This window comes from Microplitis mediator, chromosome 11, assembly GCF_029852145.1.
Source record: "Microplitis mediator isolate UGA2020A chromosome 11, iyMicMedi2.1, whole genome shotgun sequence".
Taxonomy (NCBI): domain Eukaryota; kingdom Metazoa; phylum Arthropoda; class Insecta; order Hymenoptera; family Braconidae; genus Microplitis; species Microplitis mediator.
Window position 1 is genome coordinate 9,088,584 of NC_079979.1, and position 21,238 is coordinate 9,109,821.

The following is a 21,238-nucleotide window of genomic DNA, read 5'->3' on the forward strand; positions in this document are numbered from 1 at the left end:
TTTAAATGGCGGTCCTAGTAGATTAAGCGAGGCGGAGACCGATTTTGACGATTTTTTTTTTGATTCCGCACTAAAAGAGGATTTCCAAAAAAGTTGAACAGGTTTCCCGTATTGCTTTTGATTATTTAAATATTTAAAAATTAGTACTTAGTTAACTTTTAAATATCTCGGAAACTATAGGGAAATCGGGAAATAAAATGTAGAGAAATAATCAAAGAAAAAAATGAGACCAATCCGAAGTCTATACGACTAATCGTTTACGAGATATGATTTTTTTAATGCAAATTAATTTTTCGCCGCGCGCGCGGGAGTAAACAATTACCTGGAACTTTTTGAAAAATGCATAAATTAATAAAAATTTTTTTCTAATTCGTAGTTCTTACAATTCAAGCCGATAAACGAAAAGTTTCAAATCGAAAAAATAATTTTTTCGATTTTTTACATTAAAAAAACCATTTTTTGGTTTTTTGGATTTAAAAAATCAAAATTACCAAAAAAATTTTTTTGATGCAAATACAATTATTCTATTAGTTAAAATATACTCCCTAAATAAAAAAATAATCTAAAAAAAATTTTTTTTCGACAAAAAACAATCGATTGAAAATTTTAAATTTTATGTCGCTGGCCCTATCCATTTAATGAGTAAGACAGAGATAGCAATATATGTCTGTCACTCTGATCGCTGGTCAAGCGCCGCTAGTGGGGGATTCACAATAATAATAAAGATATATACGGTGGTCATAATTCGAAATATTCAAATCGTTTTATTTTTTTTTTATACTCCAAACTTTTGTAACAGAAATTTTTTTTTTTATTCAAATATTTTTTTTTTCTTTAATTTCTTCTGTGTGTAAACAAATTTTTTTTTTTACAAAACTTTTTTTGCAAAAAAAAATTATTTATCTGAAAAATTATAAAAATATTTCACATATTTTCATGTTTCTGTTAACAGTGTTCGAAATATATATTTTCAAAGAATAATTTTCAATCGATAAAAAAAAATAATTTTTTTTTGCAAAAAAAGTTTTGTAAAAAAAAAAATTTGTTTACACACAGAAGAAATTAAAGAAAAAAAAAAAAAATTTGAATAAAAAAAAAAATTTCTATTACAAAAGTTTGGAGTATAAAAAAAAAATAAAACGATTTGAATATTTCGAATTATGACCACCGTATATATCTTTATTATTATTGTGAATCCCCCACTAGCGGCGCTTGACCAGCGATCAGAGTGACAGACATATATTGCTATCTCTGTCTTACTCATTAAATGGATAGGGCCAGCGACATAAAATTTAAAATTTTCAATCGATTGTTTTTTGTAGAAAAAAATTTTTTTTTAGATTATTTTTTTATTTAGGGAGTATATTTTAACTAATAGAATAATTGTATTTGCATCAAAAAAATTTTTTTGGTAATTTTGATTTTTTAAATCCAAAAAACCAAAAAATGGTTTTTTTAATGTAAAAAATCGAAAAAATTATTTTTTCGATTTGAAACTTTTCGTTTATCGGCTTGAATTGTAAGAACTACGAATTAGAAAAAAATTTTTATTAATTTATGCATTTTTCAAAAAGTTCCAGGTAATTGTTTACTCCCGCGCGCGCGGCGAAAAATTAATTTGCATTAAAAAAATCATATCTCGTAAACTATTAGTCGTATAGACTTCGGATTGGTCTCATTTTTTTCTTTGATTATTTCTCTACATTTTATTCTTAATTTTTTTTCCCGATTTCCCTATAGTTTCCGAGATATTTAAAAGTTAACTAAGTACTAATTTTTAAATATTTAAATAATCAAAAGCAATCCGGGAAACCTGTTCAACTTTTTTGGAAATCCTTTTTTAGTGCGGAATCAAAAAAAAAATCGTCAAAATCGGTCTCTGCCTCGCTTAATCTACTAGGACCGCCATTTAAATCACTTGCCGACTGGACTAGAAAGGGTAGAACTAATTTTATAAGTAATAGATATGTATGTACTTAAGATATTTAATAAAATTGAATTTATAATGAACTCAAATTGTATCAATTTATTTATACTATAGTAATTTTTAGTTATAAAGAATAAAAGAAAATTAGGAGACATTCAACCCGATTATAAAAATAGTTAGAGGATATTCTAAAGTTTATAGAAATAATAATAATCTTAATATTTCCTCGAGAATTTCTTATTTTATTTAATGTTTCATGATGAGGTGTTCGTCTGGGCATTGCATGCTATGACCAAGGTACTATTTTGTAGGGGATTCAATTCTCTACAGAATAAACTTTTGATCGAATGAAAAACATCAGCCAATTTTTTCTGCGACCATTTGAACCTATTATAGTGCACCCGCTTATAACGCGCCCGCTTATAACGCGCCCTCTTATAACGCGCCCGCTTATAACGCGCTCGCTTATAACGCGCCCGCTTATAACGCGCCCGCTTATAACGCGCCCGCTTATAACGTGCCCGCTTATAACGCGCCCGCTTATAACGCGCTTATTCAGTTGCAGTGTGAACATGCTCCTAGACTAGTGGGTTCTATTTTTAATAAAAAAAATAAAATGGTTATTCTTTTAAAACGGAAAGCTCTGACTATAGCTGAAAAAATGGAAATTCTTCAAAAATATGATAATAACAATAAGCTGATAAAGCGGAAAACATTGGTTAAACAGCTTGGGATTCCAGACTCAACTCTCAGATCTATTGTTAAGAGTCGCGAACAAATTAAAAAGAACGCTTTTAGTGGTGTGATGAAACGTCAAAAAATTCGTGCAAGAAAATATGATGAGTTAGAAAAAATGTTATTGCTATGGTATAATCAAGCTAGCACATCAAAAATTCCTGTGAATGGTTCAGTGTTGCAGAATAAGGCTCAAGAAATAGCATCCCTGCTAGGTTTAGAATTTTCTGGATCAAACGGATGGCTTGACCGCTTTCGACAGCGTTATGATATTGTTTATTAACAAATTTCAAGAGATCCTGAGTTAGTAGATGCACCAAGGATTGCTACCTTGAACACCAGCATTATTTCAAAATTAGTTAATCAATACACTCTAATGTTTGCGATGCAGGATGAAATTGACATGGCAAAATCTTCCAAAGTCGAACGTGTTTGAATTCCAGGAAGAAAAACAAGAAGTATGCTGAAAAAATGAAAAATAGTAAAAAGGCGTGGGAATAAATATTTTGTAAAGTGGTTAGGATTTGATAGCTCACATAATAGCTGGGTAGACAAATCAGATTTATAAAAACTTCATTTTTTTTTAAGATAATTTTTATATGAGACGTACTTTAATGAATAAATAAAAAAATTTTTTTTAATACAAAATGTGTTATTTATTTTTTATTACTATTTTTTACAAATTTATTTTTTATTATTATTTTTACAATGTTTTTAATTTATAAGTGTTAATATTAATGATTATACATTATTTTCTTCTACTTCCATATACCCCCATGGTAAGGTATCTGTCAAATTCTCAAGTAGACGTCTTTTATCATCATTCCAACTTAATGCTAGTTTTTGTTGTAAAACCGTCTTAACAATATGTTTATCACTTTTGATTAGCCATTCCTTTTCTATAACGTTACAATGTTCTAAAAGACATTTTTTAAAATCATCAAACTCAATCCTTCTTAAAGTTGAACTTTTAACCCCTTTGGCTCTTTTTTCAACTCTATTATCTTTATATTTTCTATATGTATAAAGCTTAGCTCTTAAACCTACAAATTCCTCTATAATTTTACCATTAGTTTCATCTTTCATAAGACCTATTACTTTTTTATTTTTTAATGGAATATTATATACATTATTTGGAGAATAATCAGATGTATCAAATTTATGAATATCGCGTTTAATAATTTCGTAGATATTAGGTACTGTAAAATGATAAATAAGACTATCAGTATCTGTATACATTAATTTTGAGGTCTCATTATGAAAATTTTTCTTTACATAATTATAATGGAAATCATAGATGAATGTTTAAGCTAAGTCAAGTATACTGAATCCAATATAGATAGGCTTTGTAAAATGTACATGAACGTTTTTTAATTCAATTATTACCATGTCTTTGCCAAAAACAGTTAAACTATGAAAGTTAGGTTTAGAAATTAGAGATTTTGCACCATAACGTCCTGTCCATTCTGTTACTATTCTAATTTCTTTATGTTTTCTAACATTTTCTATTGTTTTTCCAAATACAGCATTATTCGTAAGCTTGAAAAAGTTTTTCTCAAATTCATTCTTAGCATTTTTACGACAATCAGTATTTTTATTAATGTATGGCTGTAACCAAGCTGATTGTTCGAAGCTTAGAACACGGTGAACTCTTACGAGTTTCATACCTAACTGAATACACTGCTGTAAATTCTTATAATGAATAACATATCTTTCTTTTGAATATAAAGTAGTAATTAATTTAGATTGCTTACTGTTTGGTGGTGCAAAATGCTCAGGACATAATGGTAGATCTTTATGCAGACCATGAAGCTCTATCGGATATTCTAAATCTACCTCTAGTATATAAACTTTTGATTCGTTCGAATTAAAAATACTATCTATATTGTCTACAGTTATATTGTCCACCCATTTGAATGACTTATATGGTAAGGGCATACTCATTGCAGCTTCATATAAATTATTCACATCAAAATACATTAAATAAGATTCAGGTTCATTCGGATTAAAGTCATCACCCATAAATCGATTATTAGCCACAGCATGACGATTCGTACACTGTGACACACCACCTCTTATGCCTTTTTCTATAAATAATACCATTTCAGCATCATCTAGCAGTTCTAATTGAATACCAGTAAGCTTTAACATAGCATCAAAGGCTAATCCTGGTGCTGTATAATAATGAAGGGGATCTAAATTATAAGTATTGTAACAACTACGTCGAAAATTTTCAAAAATATCAGCTAATAATAACACATCGGTTTTTAAATACAAATCAGAATATTCACCGAGTGTTTTAATGTTAAATTTACTCTAAACTAATTTTGCATGATCATAATCTTCGTCAGATATATTATTATCATTTAGTTTGGAATAAAAAAATGATTTTTGAGGCAATTTATCTTCATTTAACTTTACTATTGAATCTATGTACTCATACGGAAATACTCCTTTACGAGTGGCTAAACTAAACTGCTCATGATCAGAGTAATACATTCGTGTAATTTGTTTGTCATTATCTGTAAGATATGATGCTAGTTTCTCGAGACCAGATGCCATGAATCGAAATGAGTCAATAAAACGCAATTCAACTAATGTATTTTTAATAGACTTTGTAAAAGATATATAACGTTCTTTATTAATGGGTAAAACAGTAACTGAACCTTCAAAACCTGTGACTAATGATTTAATAATAAAATGTGAATTGTAACCTGTTAAGTTATTGTAACGGGGTAAATTGAATTTACCGCGTTCAAATAAATTCAAAATAAAATCTATTGTTCACACCGTCGATATAGTTGCAATACCACCCAGGGTTATCCGCGTAGGTTGCGACTAGTCGACCGGGGAGTGAAAATTGGAGGCTCGTCTGTCAGTCCCCAATTAGCGTTAAGTAGGAGTGACCGATAACCGAAGACACCCGAAGTCATACGGGGTGTAAGATTTTATAAACGGAAGCCGGAACGGAGAGCGGCACTTGTCACGAGAGCGACCGGACTGGAAAGACGCATAAAAGTTAAAGTTGAAGAGTAAAGACTCCATCAACCGACGCCGTAAATTAAATCAACAGGTAATTATTTATTCGCACTTGGGTTTTCGATTGTGGAACCAAGCGATAATTATTTGCAATTCGTATATAAAATATCAGGCAGGTAGCCGGTATTTCCCTGGCAAAATTACTTATTGTATTTGAAAAGCAGGTGAAGGAGAGAACGCGGGTTGGTGTGAGAGAAAGAGAGAGAGGACAAGTACCGGACAAGACCAGACAATAAAACACAAAAGAGACGGACAAAAAGGAAAATACCCGAAACTCAGGACGTGACCAGGACAATTAAAACGACGAGGACAAAAAACAGCGAAAAATTAATTATTGTAAAGGTATTTATATAAATTTATTCCAGGCCGGAAGCCGGAAAAATTTATTAAGTAATTAGTCGTATATCTGGTATTGTCGCGTCGAAATTAAATTGGGAAATTAACATTTATAAATTTGGCTAGAATTAAAATAGATAAATTAATCAAATTAATGGACTCCAGGCAGGTTGCCGGAGCTATTGCGTAGTAAAATATTTCCAGGCAGTTCGCCGGAAATGTTCCAGAAATTTCCAGGTAGATCGTGTAATTCACGTACCGGAAATTATTGAGTCTAGTCAATAATAGAGTCCGTAGAATAATTAAATTGATTAATAAGATAATTTAAAATTAATTAAAACTAAAATAAAGAAAGTTAATGTCTCGGTAATAAACATCAAGTCCGTAGTCAAGGTCACCGGTAGTGACAAGTCAAATTATTAATTAAGGGAAATTTAATTTAAACAAAATAATTAATTAAATAAATAAAAGAATTAAATTAAGTGAAGTAAATAAATGGATAAACGGGAAAAGGAAATTTAAGAATGGAATCGTTGATAAAATAATCGAGTATTTGAAGGAAAGAAACGTTGATAAAAGTTTTGGGAAAAATTTTCAAAGAGTAAAATTTAAACGCGTAAGGGAGTTAATGATATAATTAAAATACACAATTGATTAATTAAATCAATCTTTTAATTCAAATATTTAATTAATTAATTTGATTATTAAAAAGGAAAAGTTGTGGAGGAAATTAGTCGATGGCAGGACGCCATTTAGTAATAAAATCAGTGTGAGTGTAAAATAGTCCAGGGGACTGAGTGAGTGTGTGTGTGGAATAGATCAGGATGATCAAGATTTTAGGAATTAGAAAATAAGGTCTCGCGAAGGTTAAGCGATTTTAAATTTAGTTCCCAAAGGTAGTTGGCTAATAAGGTCTAAAAGTGTGTGTGTGTGATATGCCAAAGGTAACGGCTATGTTTTAATTATTGCGGGTCATAAATAATAAAAGGTTTAAAATAAAGGTTTATATAAAATAAGGTTTATAAAAGGTTATAAGGTTTATAAAAGGTTATAAGGTTTATTAAGGTATATAGTTATAAGGTTTAAAAAGGTTTATAAGGTATAAAGTTTATAAGATAAAGGTTACAAGGTTTAATTAAATAAAAGGTATAAAAGTGAAACGTTAAACAATATTAATTTATTTATAAATTATCCTTCCTCATCCTTCTCTTACAATTAAACAAAATTACACCGACCCTGACGATCCAAGATCCGGCTCTGGGAGGCCGTTATTACTTCCAGTGGCGCCCTTAGTAAGGACGACCAGAGTAGCAGCTTAGCCCTGTTATATTATGAAAGATAATAGGTATTTTGTGAGATTGTTTGTAATTTAGATTACATGAATTATGCGCAGGCCCGCGATATTTTCCGGTGAAATGACAATGATCACGACATTTATTAGCATTAGAATCGATTATTTTCCCACAAATATGACAATCTTTTGTTTCATTATGATATCTTTTTTCATCGGTATTGAGTGGTTTTATAGGTATAGGATTTTTGAGTTTAAAATCAACTTTTCGTCCCAAAATTTCCAACTCCTTAATAAACCATTCAATACAATCAGAAGAGCGTTTGAGCTCAAACTTTGATAACGAAGAATCATAATTACACAAGACATAATAAGCTATACTATAAGGAACGTGTTTTTCAGTACCATTATCAGATTCATGAGTACATTCTAAATCGGCGTAGACAACAAATGGAACAGGATCTTTATATTTAAAATTTTTAAATTTCAATGTTTTATTGTCTTTGTCAGACAAACTCATTCTAATCTTATTAAATTTAATACAGTCTAATTTATATTTTTCTAGAGAATTTTCATATCTAAAATGACACAAGCATCTCTCACAAAACCATAATTTACTTTTACTTTTTGATATTTGGCTTTTTACTAAACGTGATAAATTTTTTATTAAAGTGAAATGGAAAATTGGTCTGTAGCTCTTAAGATTATCATTATTAAGATTGTTATTATCATTATTATTATTATTATTATTATTAATATTATTAGCTTCAATCATTAATAAATAAATTATAGGTTTCTTACATTGATAATTAGTACTTAAGTATAATGGCGCTATTACACTAGATGCTGCATCTTCCTCTTCATTCTTAGTGAACTGCGATTCAAGTCCGTAAACATTTATCTTTAAGTTATTTAACTTTTCAAATTTCGGAATGTCTTTGAGAGTTATAGGAAAGTTAATATCCTTATAATTAAAAAGTGTACTGAAATGTGGATATGATGATGTCCTTTCTGGATGAGTAGTTTCAGCACCATATACTGCAGCAGTTACACACCAAAGAAAACAAAATTCATTATTATTTTGGATGTTGATAACAGCTTTTTTATATTGTATATCTTTAGGCAAGGAGACAAACGTTGATAAGCCAGCTCTCAATGGAGCATATCTAGAGATGTTAATAGTTAAGTTTATCACTTCCACTAAACTCCACCCTGAATCTTTTTGATTAAACTTTTCAACTTTCTTCAATAAAACATTATACACACTACTAGCAAACCAGTTGTCAAGATCTGTTGTTATTAATATCTCCCGACTTTGAGTTTGAAATGTCTTTGTTTCCTCAATGGTTAATTCACTTTTAACATTTTCGAATTTGCACATTAAAGTTGTACTGACTTTAAGATTTCCTATCCTCTGCATATTTTCTTGAATTTTATCAACTGTTAAACTTTTTGCATCATGCAAAAATGTTCTTAAATCAATATGACCAATATTGACAATGCAGCCAGTTGTTATACGATTCTGAAAAGCGTTTTCCATATCGCGCCACTGAATTAAATTTCTAGAATTCAAATCTTCACCAACCACTTGCTCACTTAATCGTAGAAACTTCTCATAATAAGAATGTAATAGTGTAATATTTGCTTGTATACACCGTCTCTCTTGAACACTTCCTCGCGGATTTAATAGGATATTATTAAATGATATGATTGTATCACTACAAACATTACAAGCTCTAATACTCATATCATTACTTATAGGGTTGTGTGTTAAAAGATCTTCATATGTTTGAGCAATTGTATTCACTACGTTGGAATATAATTGTATCGCCATAGTTGAAAAATGAAGATTTTTTCGTAAAACACAGAATTATACCAAATTCGTTTATGACGAGCAGAAATGAACTGATGCATCATCTCCAAAAACACCTCTTTTTATATAAAATACATCAAAGAAAAACCGATTACGAAAAAATAAAAATTTTCCTTGAATTTTTGGAGATTAAGGATCATTTTTCCGAGAAAAAATGTCTCTAAAACCGTGTGAATGTATAAATTATGCTAATTAAAATATAAATTTAAAAAATAATTTTAGTTTTCCAGCTGAGTAAATATAAAATTTTGAAAAACTTTTAAAATAACAAATATATATTTAGGTTTATTATTGCATAATGTATTTTACAGATTGCAGAACAAGATAGCAGCGGTTTTCAAAAACATCTTAATCTTTTTATGGTTGCAATAAACAAAATTATAATAAAATGTAAAAAATTTTCCAAGATAAAGTTTTTAGCAAATACGTATATTTTTTCGAAAATTTGCATAAGGTCCTTTAAAATAATAAATTTATAAAAGGTCTGCTATTGCATAATGTATTTTACAGATTGTATAAACAGGCGGCAGAAGTTTTCAAAAATATCATAATCCTTTTCAGGTTGCGATGAAACAAAATTAGAATAAAATATATAAAATTTTTCCAAGATAAAGTTTTGAGCAAATATCTATAAATTTTTCAAAAGGGTGTTCGATGAGTAAAAACGCAAGATTAAAGCAGTCTTGAGTAAATATAAAAATTTTGAAAAACTTTTAAAATAACAAATATACATTTAGGTTTATTATTGCATAATGTATTTTACAGATTGCATAACAATTTTCAAAAGGGGTGTTCGATGAGCAAATACGTAAGATTAAAGCAGTCTTGAATAAATGTAAATTTTTGGTTTTCTAATGTAAGTTTACAAATTTTTTTTATAAAATATTTGAAAACTTTTGAGCAGCTGAAAGAATCTATTAACGGATAAACGAATGCAAATTACGGCTAAGCAGTTTTAGGGAAACCATTTTGGAGTAGGTAAAATATTCGTATTAGGATAAATCTATCAGAACTACAAGTAAGTAAAATCTGTTAGAGACAAAATTTTGTTGTACAACCGAAAATTATTCAATACGTAAATAACTGAAGATTACGGGGGTCGGTTTTAGAGAAAAACGAGTAAACATATGTATTAGTATAAATTCACAGCTGTTTATGGATAAATGTAAATTTTTCTTGAGACAAAATTTTTAGTGTGTAAATAGACGGATTTATTTTTAATGCGTTAGAGGTTTAAGAGGAATACTACTTATAAGATTTAAAGTAAAGAATAATTTTAACTATTCTATAAAGTAATATTTTTTTTTGTTAAACAATTTTTAATTATTTATACGAGGCACATTTTTTTTTTATACGAGTGAACGTTCAATATGAAAAATTCCATGTATAAAAACCTTCATGAATATTTTTTCATAATGATTTTGATTTTACATTCATGGAAAAAATAATTTCTATTTATTAAAGATTTACTTATATTAAAATAGTTATAGACATTTTTTAAATTTTAAGTGTATATAGTAGGGTTTAAAAAAAATATTTTTCGAAAAAACATAAGACATACACCTCCTAGGAATAGTGCTTATGAGTACATGGTAGGGATTGAAAAGATGTATACTAAAATGTATAAGACAACCCTTCTTACAGGTATGTAATGTACAAGTGTATAGCGTGGGTAGGTCAGAACCCCTACTTAGCTATTGACAAGAAAACTGTTGCTCCACCCGTTTTCATGGTGAAAATTTAAGCAATAGGGTATAGTCCTAATGAGATGGGATGGTCAAAATTTTGCTACCTTCTAAAAGATTTCCAATGTACAAGCTTATGGTGAGGGCGGATTAGGGATCCTACTAAGAAAATAGATAAGAAAACTGTTGCTCCACCCGTTTTACGGTCAAAATTTAAGTGATAGGTTATTGTCCTAATGAGGTGGGTTGGCTAAAATTTTGCCACTTGCTACTAACCATATAAATATTAGGTACAAAACATAGCAGAGCTCAGTACAAAAGCAACTTGTAGAATTACTTGCAAGATATTTTTGCGATTCTGCGAGTATGTGCATACGTTCATATTGTGTATTTATATCAAGGTTGTTTATATGAAACGACTATTTTTTATTTTGCACGCTAAAATTGTGCTGTAAAATCCAAAAACGAAATTACTTTTACAAAATTTTTTAAATAAGTGTTTTTAAAAACTGGTTGAACAAGTTTTTTTTCTTACAAAAATTAAACGAGTGTACTTTTTAGAAAAATCAAGCAAGTGTTTATTTAAATTGATAATCATAACATGGAAATGAACAATGTAAGTTAAATTTTTATTATTATTATATAAATTCTCTACAAAAAAGCCGACGAGTGTTTTCTTCATACAACTAACAGAAAAAGAGTTATGAAGCTTGAAACAATAGTGAATTGAAAAACTTAACGTAAAGATAATTTCCGGATTTTATTGCGTGTACATGTTTATACAGTTAATCTATATACTATGTATAATCAGTAAGGTGTTTTAAAATGATTTCTGGAATCTTACTTATTTTCCGTATAAATTTCAAAAGAAAAGTATTTTTTAAGAATTAAAATTTTTTTCTTTCTGCTCTTTTAAATTAAAAAGAAAGTTTTGATTTGAAAGTAAGGAAAAATTTTCCCCATGTGTTCAAAAAATTAACAGTTAACGTTAGCTCAGATGAAAATACCTAAATTTCTCTCAAAAACCTAATATAATGGAAACACAAAGTTATACTATTTGATATAGTTAAAAGCTTCATAACTTTTTTTCTGTTAGTTCTCCGGAGAAAACACTTAAGAGTTTTTTTTTTTTTTTGTAGAGAATTTAATTTCCTTAAAAATTTAAACAGAATACCTTATTAATTTTTTTTAAAAAAGTTCAACATATTTTATAAGTGCATGCTCTCACATTAATTTGAACTAAAATTTATTGCATACACTTATACTTTCATAATAAATAATTTTTCATTCTTTTTATTCTTTGTTTTAGATCTCAGAGCAAGCGTGTTACTTCCCATTAAAATGGGTAGAAAAATTTGGCCTCGCTGTTTTATGGCAAGTACTCATCAGCGAAGTTTTTCGTAAAATTGGTTGTGGCGAGGATCCGACTGATATCATCTATGTCATCGATCAGCAACGAGTAAAGCTTGTGAATCTCGGAAATATGATTTGGTGTTTTTTCATGGTCCATGAAGATGATGATGATGACTCTTCGCACGCAACGCTGCAAAATGTATCATACGATAATAATTATTTCCTCGTCGATACAATAACAGCTCGCTGTTTAAAATCGGGCGTCGTACGAGAAGGATGGCCGAAAAATATAATTAATTTTTTGGGGGCCGATGAGGAACCAATAGCTCTTAATCATGATAATTTGGATATTCTCAGCAATGATGGGTATATGAGTCATTACCATTATGATAATGATGATAATGATGATGACATCATAACTTTATCACCATCATCGACACCATCTCCACCATGGACACTATTACAACCATCAACGTCATCAGAACAGATCAACGATGTCATGTGGGATTCACCACCACCACCATATTCACCATCACCAGCATACTCATCACTGAGCTTTGAGAATGAATCATTGATATATGCTTCATCAACATCGACGTTTGATTCATCATCACTACCTCATGCTTCATCAGCATCGGCATCGATCTATACACCATCAACATCGATCTATGCGCCATCAACATCGATGTTCAACCTGTCGCCTACTTTATCACCATCATCGACACCATCTCCACCATGTACACTATCACAACCATCAACGCCATCAGAACAGATCAACGATGCCATGTGGGATTCACCACCACCATCATATTCGCCATCACCAGCATATTTATCACTGAGCTTAGAGAATGAATCATTGATATATGCTTCATCAACATCGACGTTTGATTCATCATCGCTACCGCATGCTTCATCAGCATCGACATTGATCTATACACCATCAACATCGATCTATGCGCCATCAACATCAATGTTTGACCCGTCGCCTTTGATAGACGCGGTCAATTATGATGATAATGAGTCATCATCATCATCATCATCATTATCATCATCATATTCACAACAACAAACAATGGATATCGATGATGACCAACGTGATAATAAAGCAGAGTTGATGTGGTTAGCAGCTGTTATGGCGGCTCGAGCAACTCGATTACATATACCTTTCCAACAACAACAACAACAACAACAACAACAACAACAACAACAACAACAACAACAACAACAACAACAACAACAACAACAACAACAACAACAACAACAACAACAACAACAACAACAACAACAACAACAACAACAACAACAACAACAACAACAACAACAACAACAACAACAACAACAACAACAACAACAACAACAACAACAACAACAACAACAACAACAACAACAACAACAACAACAACAACAACAACAACAACAACAACAACAACAACAACAACAACAACAACAACAACAACAACAACAACAACAACAACAACAACAACAACAACAACAACAACAACAACAACAACAACAACAACAACAACAACAACAACAACAACAACAACAACAACAACAACAACAACAACAACAACAACAACAACAACAACAACAACAACAACAACAACAACAACAACAACAACAACAACAACAACAACAACAACAACAACAACAACAACAACAACAACAACAACAACAACAACAACAACAACAACAACAACAACAACAACAACAACAACAACAACAACAACAACAACAACAACAACAACAACAACAACAACAACAACAACAACAACAACAACAACAACAACAACAACAACAACAACAACAACAACAACAACAACAACAACAACAACAACAACAACAACAACAACAACAACAACAACAACAACAACAACAACAACAACAACAACAACAACAACAACAACAACAACAACAACAACAACAACAACAACAACAACAACAACAACAACAACAACAACAACAACAACAACAACAACAACAACAACAACAACAACAACAACAACAACAACAACAACAACAACAACAACAACAACAACAACAACAACAACAACAACAACAACAACAACAACAACAACAACAACAACAACAACAACAACAGCAACAACAACAACAACAACAACAACAACAACAACAACAACAACAACAACAACAACAACAACAACAACAACAACAACAACAACAACAACAACAACAACAACAACAACAACAACAACAACAACAACAACAACAACAACAACAACAACAACAACAACAACAACAACAACAACAACAACAACAACAACAACAACAACAACAACAACAACAACAACAACAACAACAACAACAACAACAACAACAACAACAACAACAACAACAACAACAACAACAACAACAACAACAACAACAACAACAACAACAACAACAACAACAACAACAACAACAACAACAACAACAACAACAACAACAACAACAACAACAACAACAACAACAACAACAACAACAACAACAACAACAACAACAACAACAACAACAACAACAACAACAACAACAACAACAACAACAACAACAACAACAACAACAACAACAACAACAACAACAACAACAACAACAACAACAACAACAACAACAACAACAACAACAACAACAACAACAACAACAACAACAACAACAACAACAACAACAACAACAACAACAACAACAACAACAACAACAACAACAACAACAACAACAACAACAACAACAACAACAACAACAACAACAACAACAACAACAACAACAACAACAACAACAACAACAACAACAACAACAACAACAACAACAACAACAACAACAACAACAACAACAACAACAACAACAACAACAACAACAACAACAACAACAACAACAACAACAACAACAACAACAACAACAACAACAACAACAACAACAACAACAACAACAACAACAACAACAACAACAACAACAACAACAACAACAACAACAACAACAACAACAACAACAACAACAACAACAACAACAACAACAACAACAACAACAACAACAACAACAACAACAACAACAACAACAACAACAACAACAACAACAACAACAACAACAACAACAACAACAACAACAACAACAACAACAACAACAACAACAACAACAACAACAACAACAACAACAACAACAACAACAACAACAACAACAACAACAACAACAACAACAACAACAACAACAACAACAACAACAACAACAACAACAACAACAACAACAACAACAACAACAACAACAACAACAACAACAACAACAACAACAACAACAACAACAACAACAACAACAACAACAACAACAACAACAACAACAACAACAACAACAACAACAACAACAACAACAACAACAACAACAACAACAACAACAACAACAACAACAACAACAACAACAACAACAACAACAACAACAACAAGATGATTATTATAATCAGCAACAAAACGAATTTTATTTCTACAATGGTGACCATCAATATGTTCACAATGATATTGAGATCAATTTTGTGCAAAATAATTCTATTAACATGTATCCTAATGATGATGATTATGATGATAATGATGATACAAATAACTTTTTTTGATAACAATAATAATAATAATAATAATGCTAATAATAATATTATTAATTTTCATAATTATTGTTCAGTTACATATGTATCTTATAAGATTTTAATTTTTTTCTAAGGGTATAATCTTTGTATTTTATAGTTATTATATGTTTATAATCTTAGTTAGAAACTAGTTATTATGCGATGTTATCATTACTTTTTAATCATTAAGAAACTCTTCAAGAAATTTTGAATAACGTTTTTACAAACATTGTATCGATTTTCATTGCAAAATTCAGATATTTTTTATGCATTACAGTGAAAATAAGTAATACATGTACGATACATTTTTATTATCTAAAAATTATTTGTTAAAAATTAAGAAAGTTTAGATATAACTTTTAATTCGTCAATTCTATAAAATAAGAAACTCTTACAGGAATCATTAAATAACGTTTTTTATAATCATTGTTTACATTGTAACAGGGTAAAATAGATTCCAATGGCTACTTATTAAGATCTAAATTTGGATTTGTCCACGGTCGATAACGGGCCCTAATTATAATTCGGTTTATTAAATTGAGTGATTCGACATGTCACCGGGTGTTGCTAATCAGTGAGACCCGAACATCCACCCCTCTCTTTTGCTAATTAATTTAGTAGGGATGAGTTTTCCGGGGGTGAATCGAAGAGTTATAAGGGAGTGCCGTGCCAAAAATCGAGAGAGTTCGTTGGACACCCAGAGAGAGTGAGTCGGACGACCGAAGGCGACGGACGCCTAAGTGAAGACAAGAGTTAGTGAACGACTAAAGTGATCAGACACATTGTAATACAAGGTTATCTAGTACATTGTGAATTAAATAATACCATTGTGACGGAAGCAAAGATACGAGGACGAAAGCCGGACAACGGAAACCTGAAAACTCAACTAACATCGAGAGATTGGTAGCAGCCCGGAACGGATCATCACTATAAGTTCCAAGGATTACTGAAATTATATTTGGAGGTAAACTATAATTAATTCAGGCCTCTGATTAATTTTATTAATCTGGCAAATTAATTATAATATATTAATTAATATGTTTCCATTGATCTCCCGTAAAGAAACGGATAGTTCAGGCTCTCCAGCCGTTCAATCTCGTGTTCTCGAAAGTTCTATCGCGTCTCGTCTGTCACCATTAAGTGTTCGAACTCTGTAGTATTCATTCAAGGCTCCACAGCCAGAATAAAATAAAATTATCGCATAAATAATCCGGTCATTAAAATTATTAATTTATTAATTTATTCCAGGCTCTCCAGCCGTTATAAATTAATTTATTAATTGATCTTAAGATTAATACAGGCTGGAATTTATTCCGTCGGCCGCATTAATTCTAAGATTCATTAATTCAATCGATTAACTCTATCAACGTCAATAAAATCGGGAACCGTGTGACGCCAATTCACCGGCCTAAAATTCTAGTCAACCCGAAATCAAATTCTAGTCATTACGTGATTATTAAATTAATTTTAAGTTAATTAAAATATCTAAAAACTAAATAAAAGATACTAGAGTTGAATAAATTAAATTGTGAGTAAAAAGTGAAACGGATTATTTTAAAAGTGAAATAAATTATTGTGAAAATTGTCAGTGGAAAAATTAGGAATTGAAAATAATAATTGTATAAGAAATGTGGCAAATTAATTATAAAATTTTAATCAGAGAAAGTTAATTAGGAAATTTATAAGTGAAAAAAGATTAATTAATTTATGAATTATATTGAACAAAAAATAAATTAATTAATTGGAAAGGACAGTAAATCATAGAATGAAAAATTTTATATTGAGTATAGTGTTGAAAAATTGAGTGAGAAAGTTAATGAGTAGAGTCACTTAGTTATAGAGTCAAGTTAGAGTAAAGAAACTGTGTCTGTGATGTAAGTCCGGTGGACAAAGATTAAGTTAGGTTTAGGATATGTCCGGTGGACACTAGGAAATAAGAATATGCGGGTTAACGTCCTGTGGACGGTTTTTTGAAGTAGAATTTAAGGAAAATAAGGTTTAACGTCCGGTGGACGGTTTTTCGGTGGACGGTTTTTTAATCAAGGTTTATTAAGGTTGAAGGTTTAACGTCCGGTGGACGGTTTTTTAATGTGTGTGTGTGGGAGTGTGGAAAACGTCCGGGAGACGTAGAAAAAATTAGTTTGTCATAAGAATATTAGTTTGTCGTAAGAATATTAGTTTGTCATAAGGATATTTAGTTTGTCATAAGTACACGTCCAGGGGACGCATTTAGTTTGTCATAAGTATATAAATTGTTAAACAAAAGGTTAAATAAATAATAAGCAAGGTGCTTAAAATAATTGAAATTAAAAGCAAAGTTTTAATAAAATTTATTTCAGCCTGTTCACTATTCCTCTCCTCTCTCACAAAATATAAATTTACAAACGACCCTGAGAATCAAAAATTACAATTAACATCCGGTTCTGGAAGGCCGAGTCCATCTTCCAGTGACGCCCTAATATTCGACTATAATACTTAGGTGCGACCAGACTTGGCAAGCTAATCACTCTGTCATAACATTCGTATCGTAAAATTCAAAATTTCTATGCTTTGCAATAAAAAAATAAAACAAAAACATTGAGTATAAATTGAATTATTCAATTACTATTGTTAGGCTTTGAGCCAACATTTTCTCCGTGCACATCGATCAACATTATCGTTAGTCACAACTGCATGATTGACATCTGATGATGGTTTAAAGAAGCAATAATCACAATCATAAGCCCATTCATTAGAGCAATCATTGGAATCATCAATCACGCGGAGTTCTGTAATAATAATATTTTTTTTCGTTGACACTCGTAGCAATCATTTCGGTATGGGTAAAACTAAGCACTTCACTGGTTTCTCGATGATCGCATCCTGACGTAGAATGCAATGTTTCATATAGATTTGGAAGTCCATAATTTTTGTTGTTTGGCAAATGTGCTGGCAGTTTATCCCAAACGCAGCTTATATGTGACTTGGTTAAACGGTAAAGAGAGTTCGTGTACCTGAGTTGCGACCAAATTGATGATAAGTTGTCGACAACTTTCAGCTTGTGTAATTGTTGACTACAAGTTGGCTGCAAGTTGCTCAGCAGCTTGGCAACAATCTACTGCCGCAACCTGTCACTAAGTTTCTGAGCAACTTGTAACCAAGTTATTGGCACCAGTTGCACGAGCTGAAAGTTGTCGACAAGTTGCTCGGAAACTTGCTGTCAACTTATGGAAATGCCAACTTTTGCAGTCAACTTGGCAACAGGTTGCGGTAGTAAAGTCCCCTTCCCAATCCTGCTTAAAGCAGTAAATAAAAATCCCCACCAATATGTGCGTGGAAAATTCGAGAACATTCTCGAATGTTCGACATCTCACCAAGTCCCTCCCCCGATCACACGTAAAGCAGTAAAAACTCGAAAATATGTAGTAAAAAGTCCTTATTTATCCGCTAAGTCCCAAAATCTACTTTTATCGATAAGCTAGACAGACCCCCAAACAGAACCAGCATTACCATGATCAGGTTCCAGTCAAAATCTGCATTACCATGATCAAGTCCCCACCAAATCTTCATTATCATCAATAAGAAACAGACCCCAAAAGTATATCAAAATTTTTGATTGAACAAAAAAAAAAATATACTTTAATTAAATGTTGTTTTTATTTCATAATTTATACATACATACATACATATCCGTAAAAGTACGGTAAGATTTTTTTTTTTGATCGAATAAAAAAAAAAAATATATTTTTAACATTGCGATAAGTTTTGATAGTTTAAATTATCTATAGAAATAACTGTTAACTATCCAATTTATCTAATATTTAGAAATAATGATGACTGGTAATATATTAATCACGATAAGCCATTTCAAAGTCATTATATTTACCACCAAAGTAAGTGAGGTAGAGCTTATGATATGGTATGGGGTTGAGCAACTCTTCGAAATAATTAGGATTCTTCGTTATCAATGCCGACGTCCTTTTTGGCAAAAATACATTGAATTCTTCATTGATTGTTGCAACTACTCTTAATCCGAATTTGGTATTAGCATTTTTGAAAGCGGTTATTTGATAATCTCCATCTCTTTCCAATTCATTCAGCTTTTTGGTTGGTATAAATATGGGTAATTTGAGAGCCTCGTTTACTTTTGAGAAATCCATTATTCGCTAAGCAAGTATTCCAAATATTAATTTTAAGTAATCAAATTTTGAATATATTTAATAGTTTTACAATTAAAAAAATCTTACCTGTTGAACACGACTTTATAGTACACTTCTCACAGAACAAAATCTCTAAATAACTGTGCGGATTATGACAAAAACTCAAGTTTTTATGTTGATGATCCCCACTTAAAAATGCTTCGTGTTGTGAATTTCTACGAAAAAAAAATTTTTGGGGGATATAAAATAAAAAATGATTGGTCCAAAACCGGTTAGATCAACCGTTAAATCCCCTACTTCTAATAAAATAAAAATATTCTTGGAAAAACTTTCAAATTTTGCCCATAACCCACCCCCTTACAGCCGTTAAAAAATTTAGAATAATCAGGCTTGAAAAATAAACTCCCCACCAATATGTGCGTAGAAAATTCGAGAACATTCTCGAATATTCGATGTCTCACCAAGTCCCTCCCCCGATCATACATAAAGCAGTAAAAACTCGAAAATATGTAGTAAAAAAGTCCTTATTTATCCGCTAAGTCTCAAAATCTACTTTTATCGATAAGCGAAAACAGACCCCCAAACAGAACCTGCATTACCATGATCAGGTTTCAGTCAAAATCTGCATTACCATAATCAAGTCGGCATTATCGTGATCAAGTCCCCACCAAATCTTCATTATCTTCAATAAGAAACAGACCCCAAAATGTCGATAGAATAAATCTACATTATCATAAATAATGAAAAAAGGCCTCAAATATCGATAAAATAAATCTACATTATCATCAACACAAAATGTCGATAGAATAAATCTACATTATCATAAATAATGAAAAATAGTCCTCAAATATCGATAAAATAAATCTACATTATCATCATCAGGCCCAAATATCGATAAAAACAAATCTACATTACCATCATCAGGCTCAAATATCGATAAAAACAAATCTACATTGCCGACATCAGGTATTTATCATAGGTCGGTAAAGTAGGGCGCTGTTTTGATTTTCGGGCCAAAAGCCTCTCTGTTTAACTACTAACTTTTGAACAAATAGATTCCTCGAAAAATGATAAGAATCTTTTTTTGTAGAGTATTTAATTCCCTACAAAAATATGCCTGTCAATTATTCCTATAACGCATCGTTAGCTACTTATACAATTCAGAAGACGTAAAAAAAATTTTTCCCATGTTATTCTTATGGAAAATAGAAAAGTGCGATGAGGAACCTATTAATGTTAATATTAAGAGCTCTAATTTTCAC

General features: G+C 30.8%; 1 protein-coding gene across 1 annotated transcript; it reads left to right on the forward strand.

Moving 5' to 3' along the window:
• Positions 1 to 11,487: 11,487 nt before the first annotated feature.
• Positions 11,488 to 15,574, forward strand: LOC130676947 (GATA zinc finger domain-containing protein 14-like; the record flags this gene model as incomplete). Its single annotated transcript, XM_057483457.1, has 6 exons — positions 11,488 to 11,502; positions 12,196 to 13,146; positions 13,235 to 13,321; positions 13,412 to 13,597; positions 14,579 to 14,824; positions 14,990 to 15,574. Coding segments are annotated over exons 1-6 (2,070 nt in total), but the record flags the coding sequence as incomplete, so codon positions are not given.
• Positions 15,575 to 21,238: the final 5,664 nt, after the last annotated feature.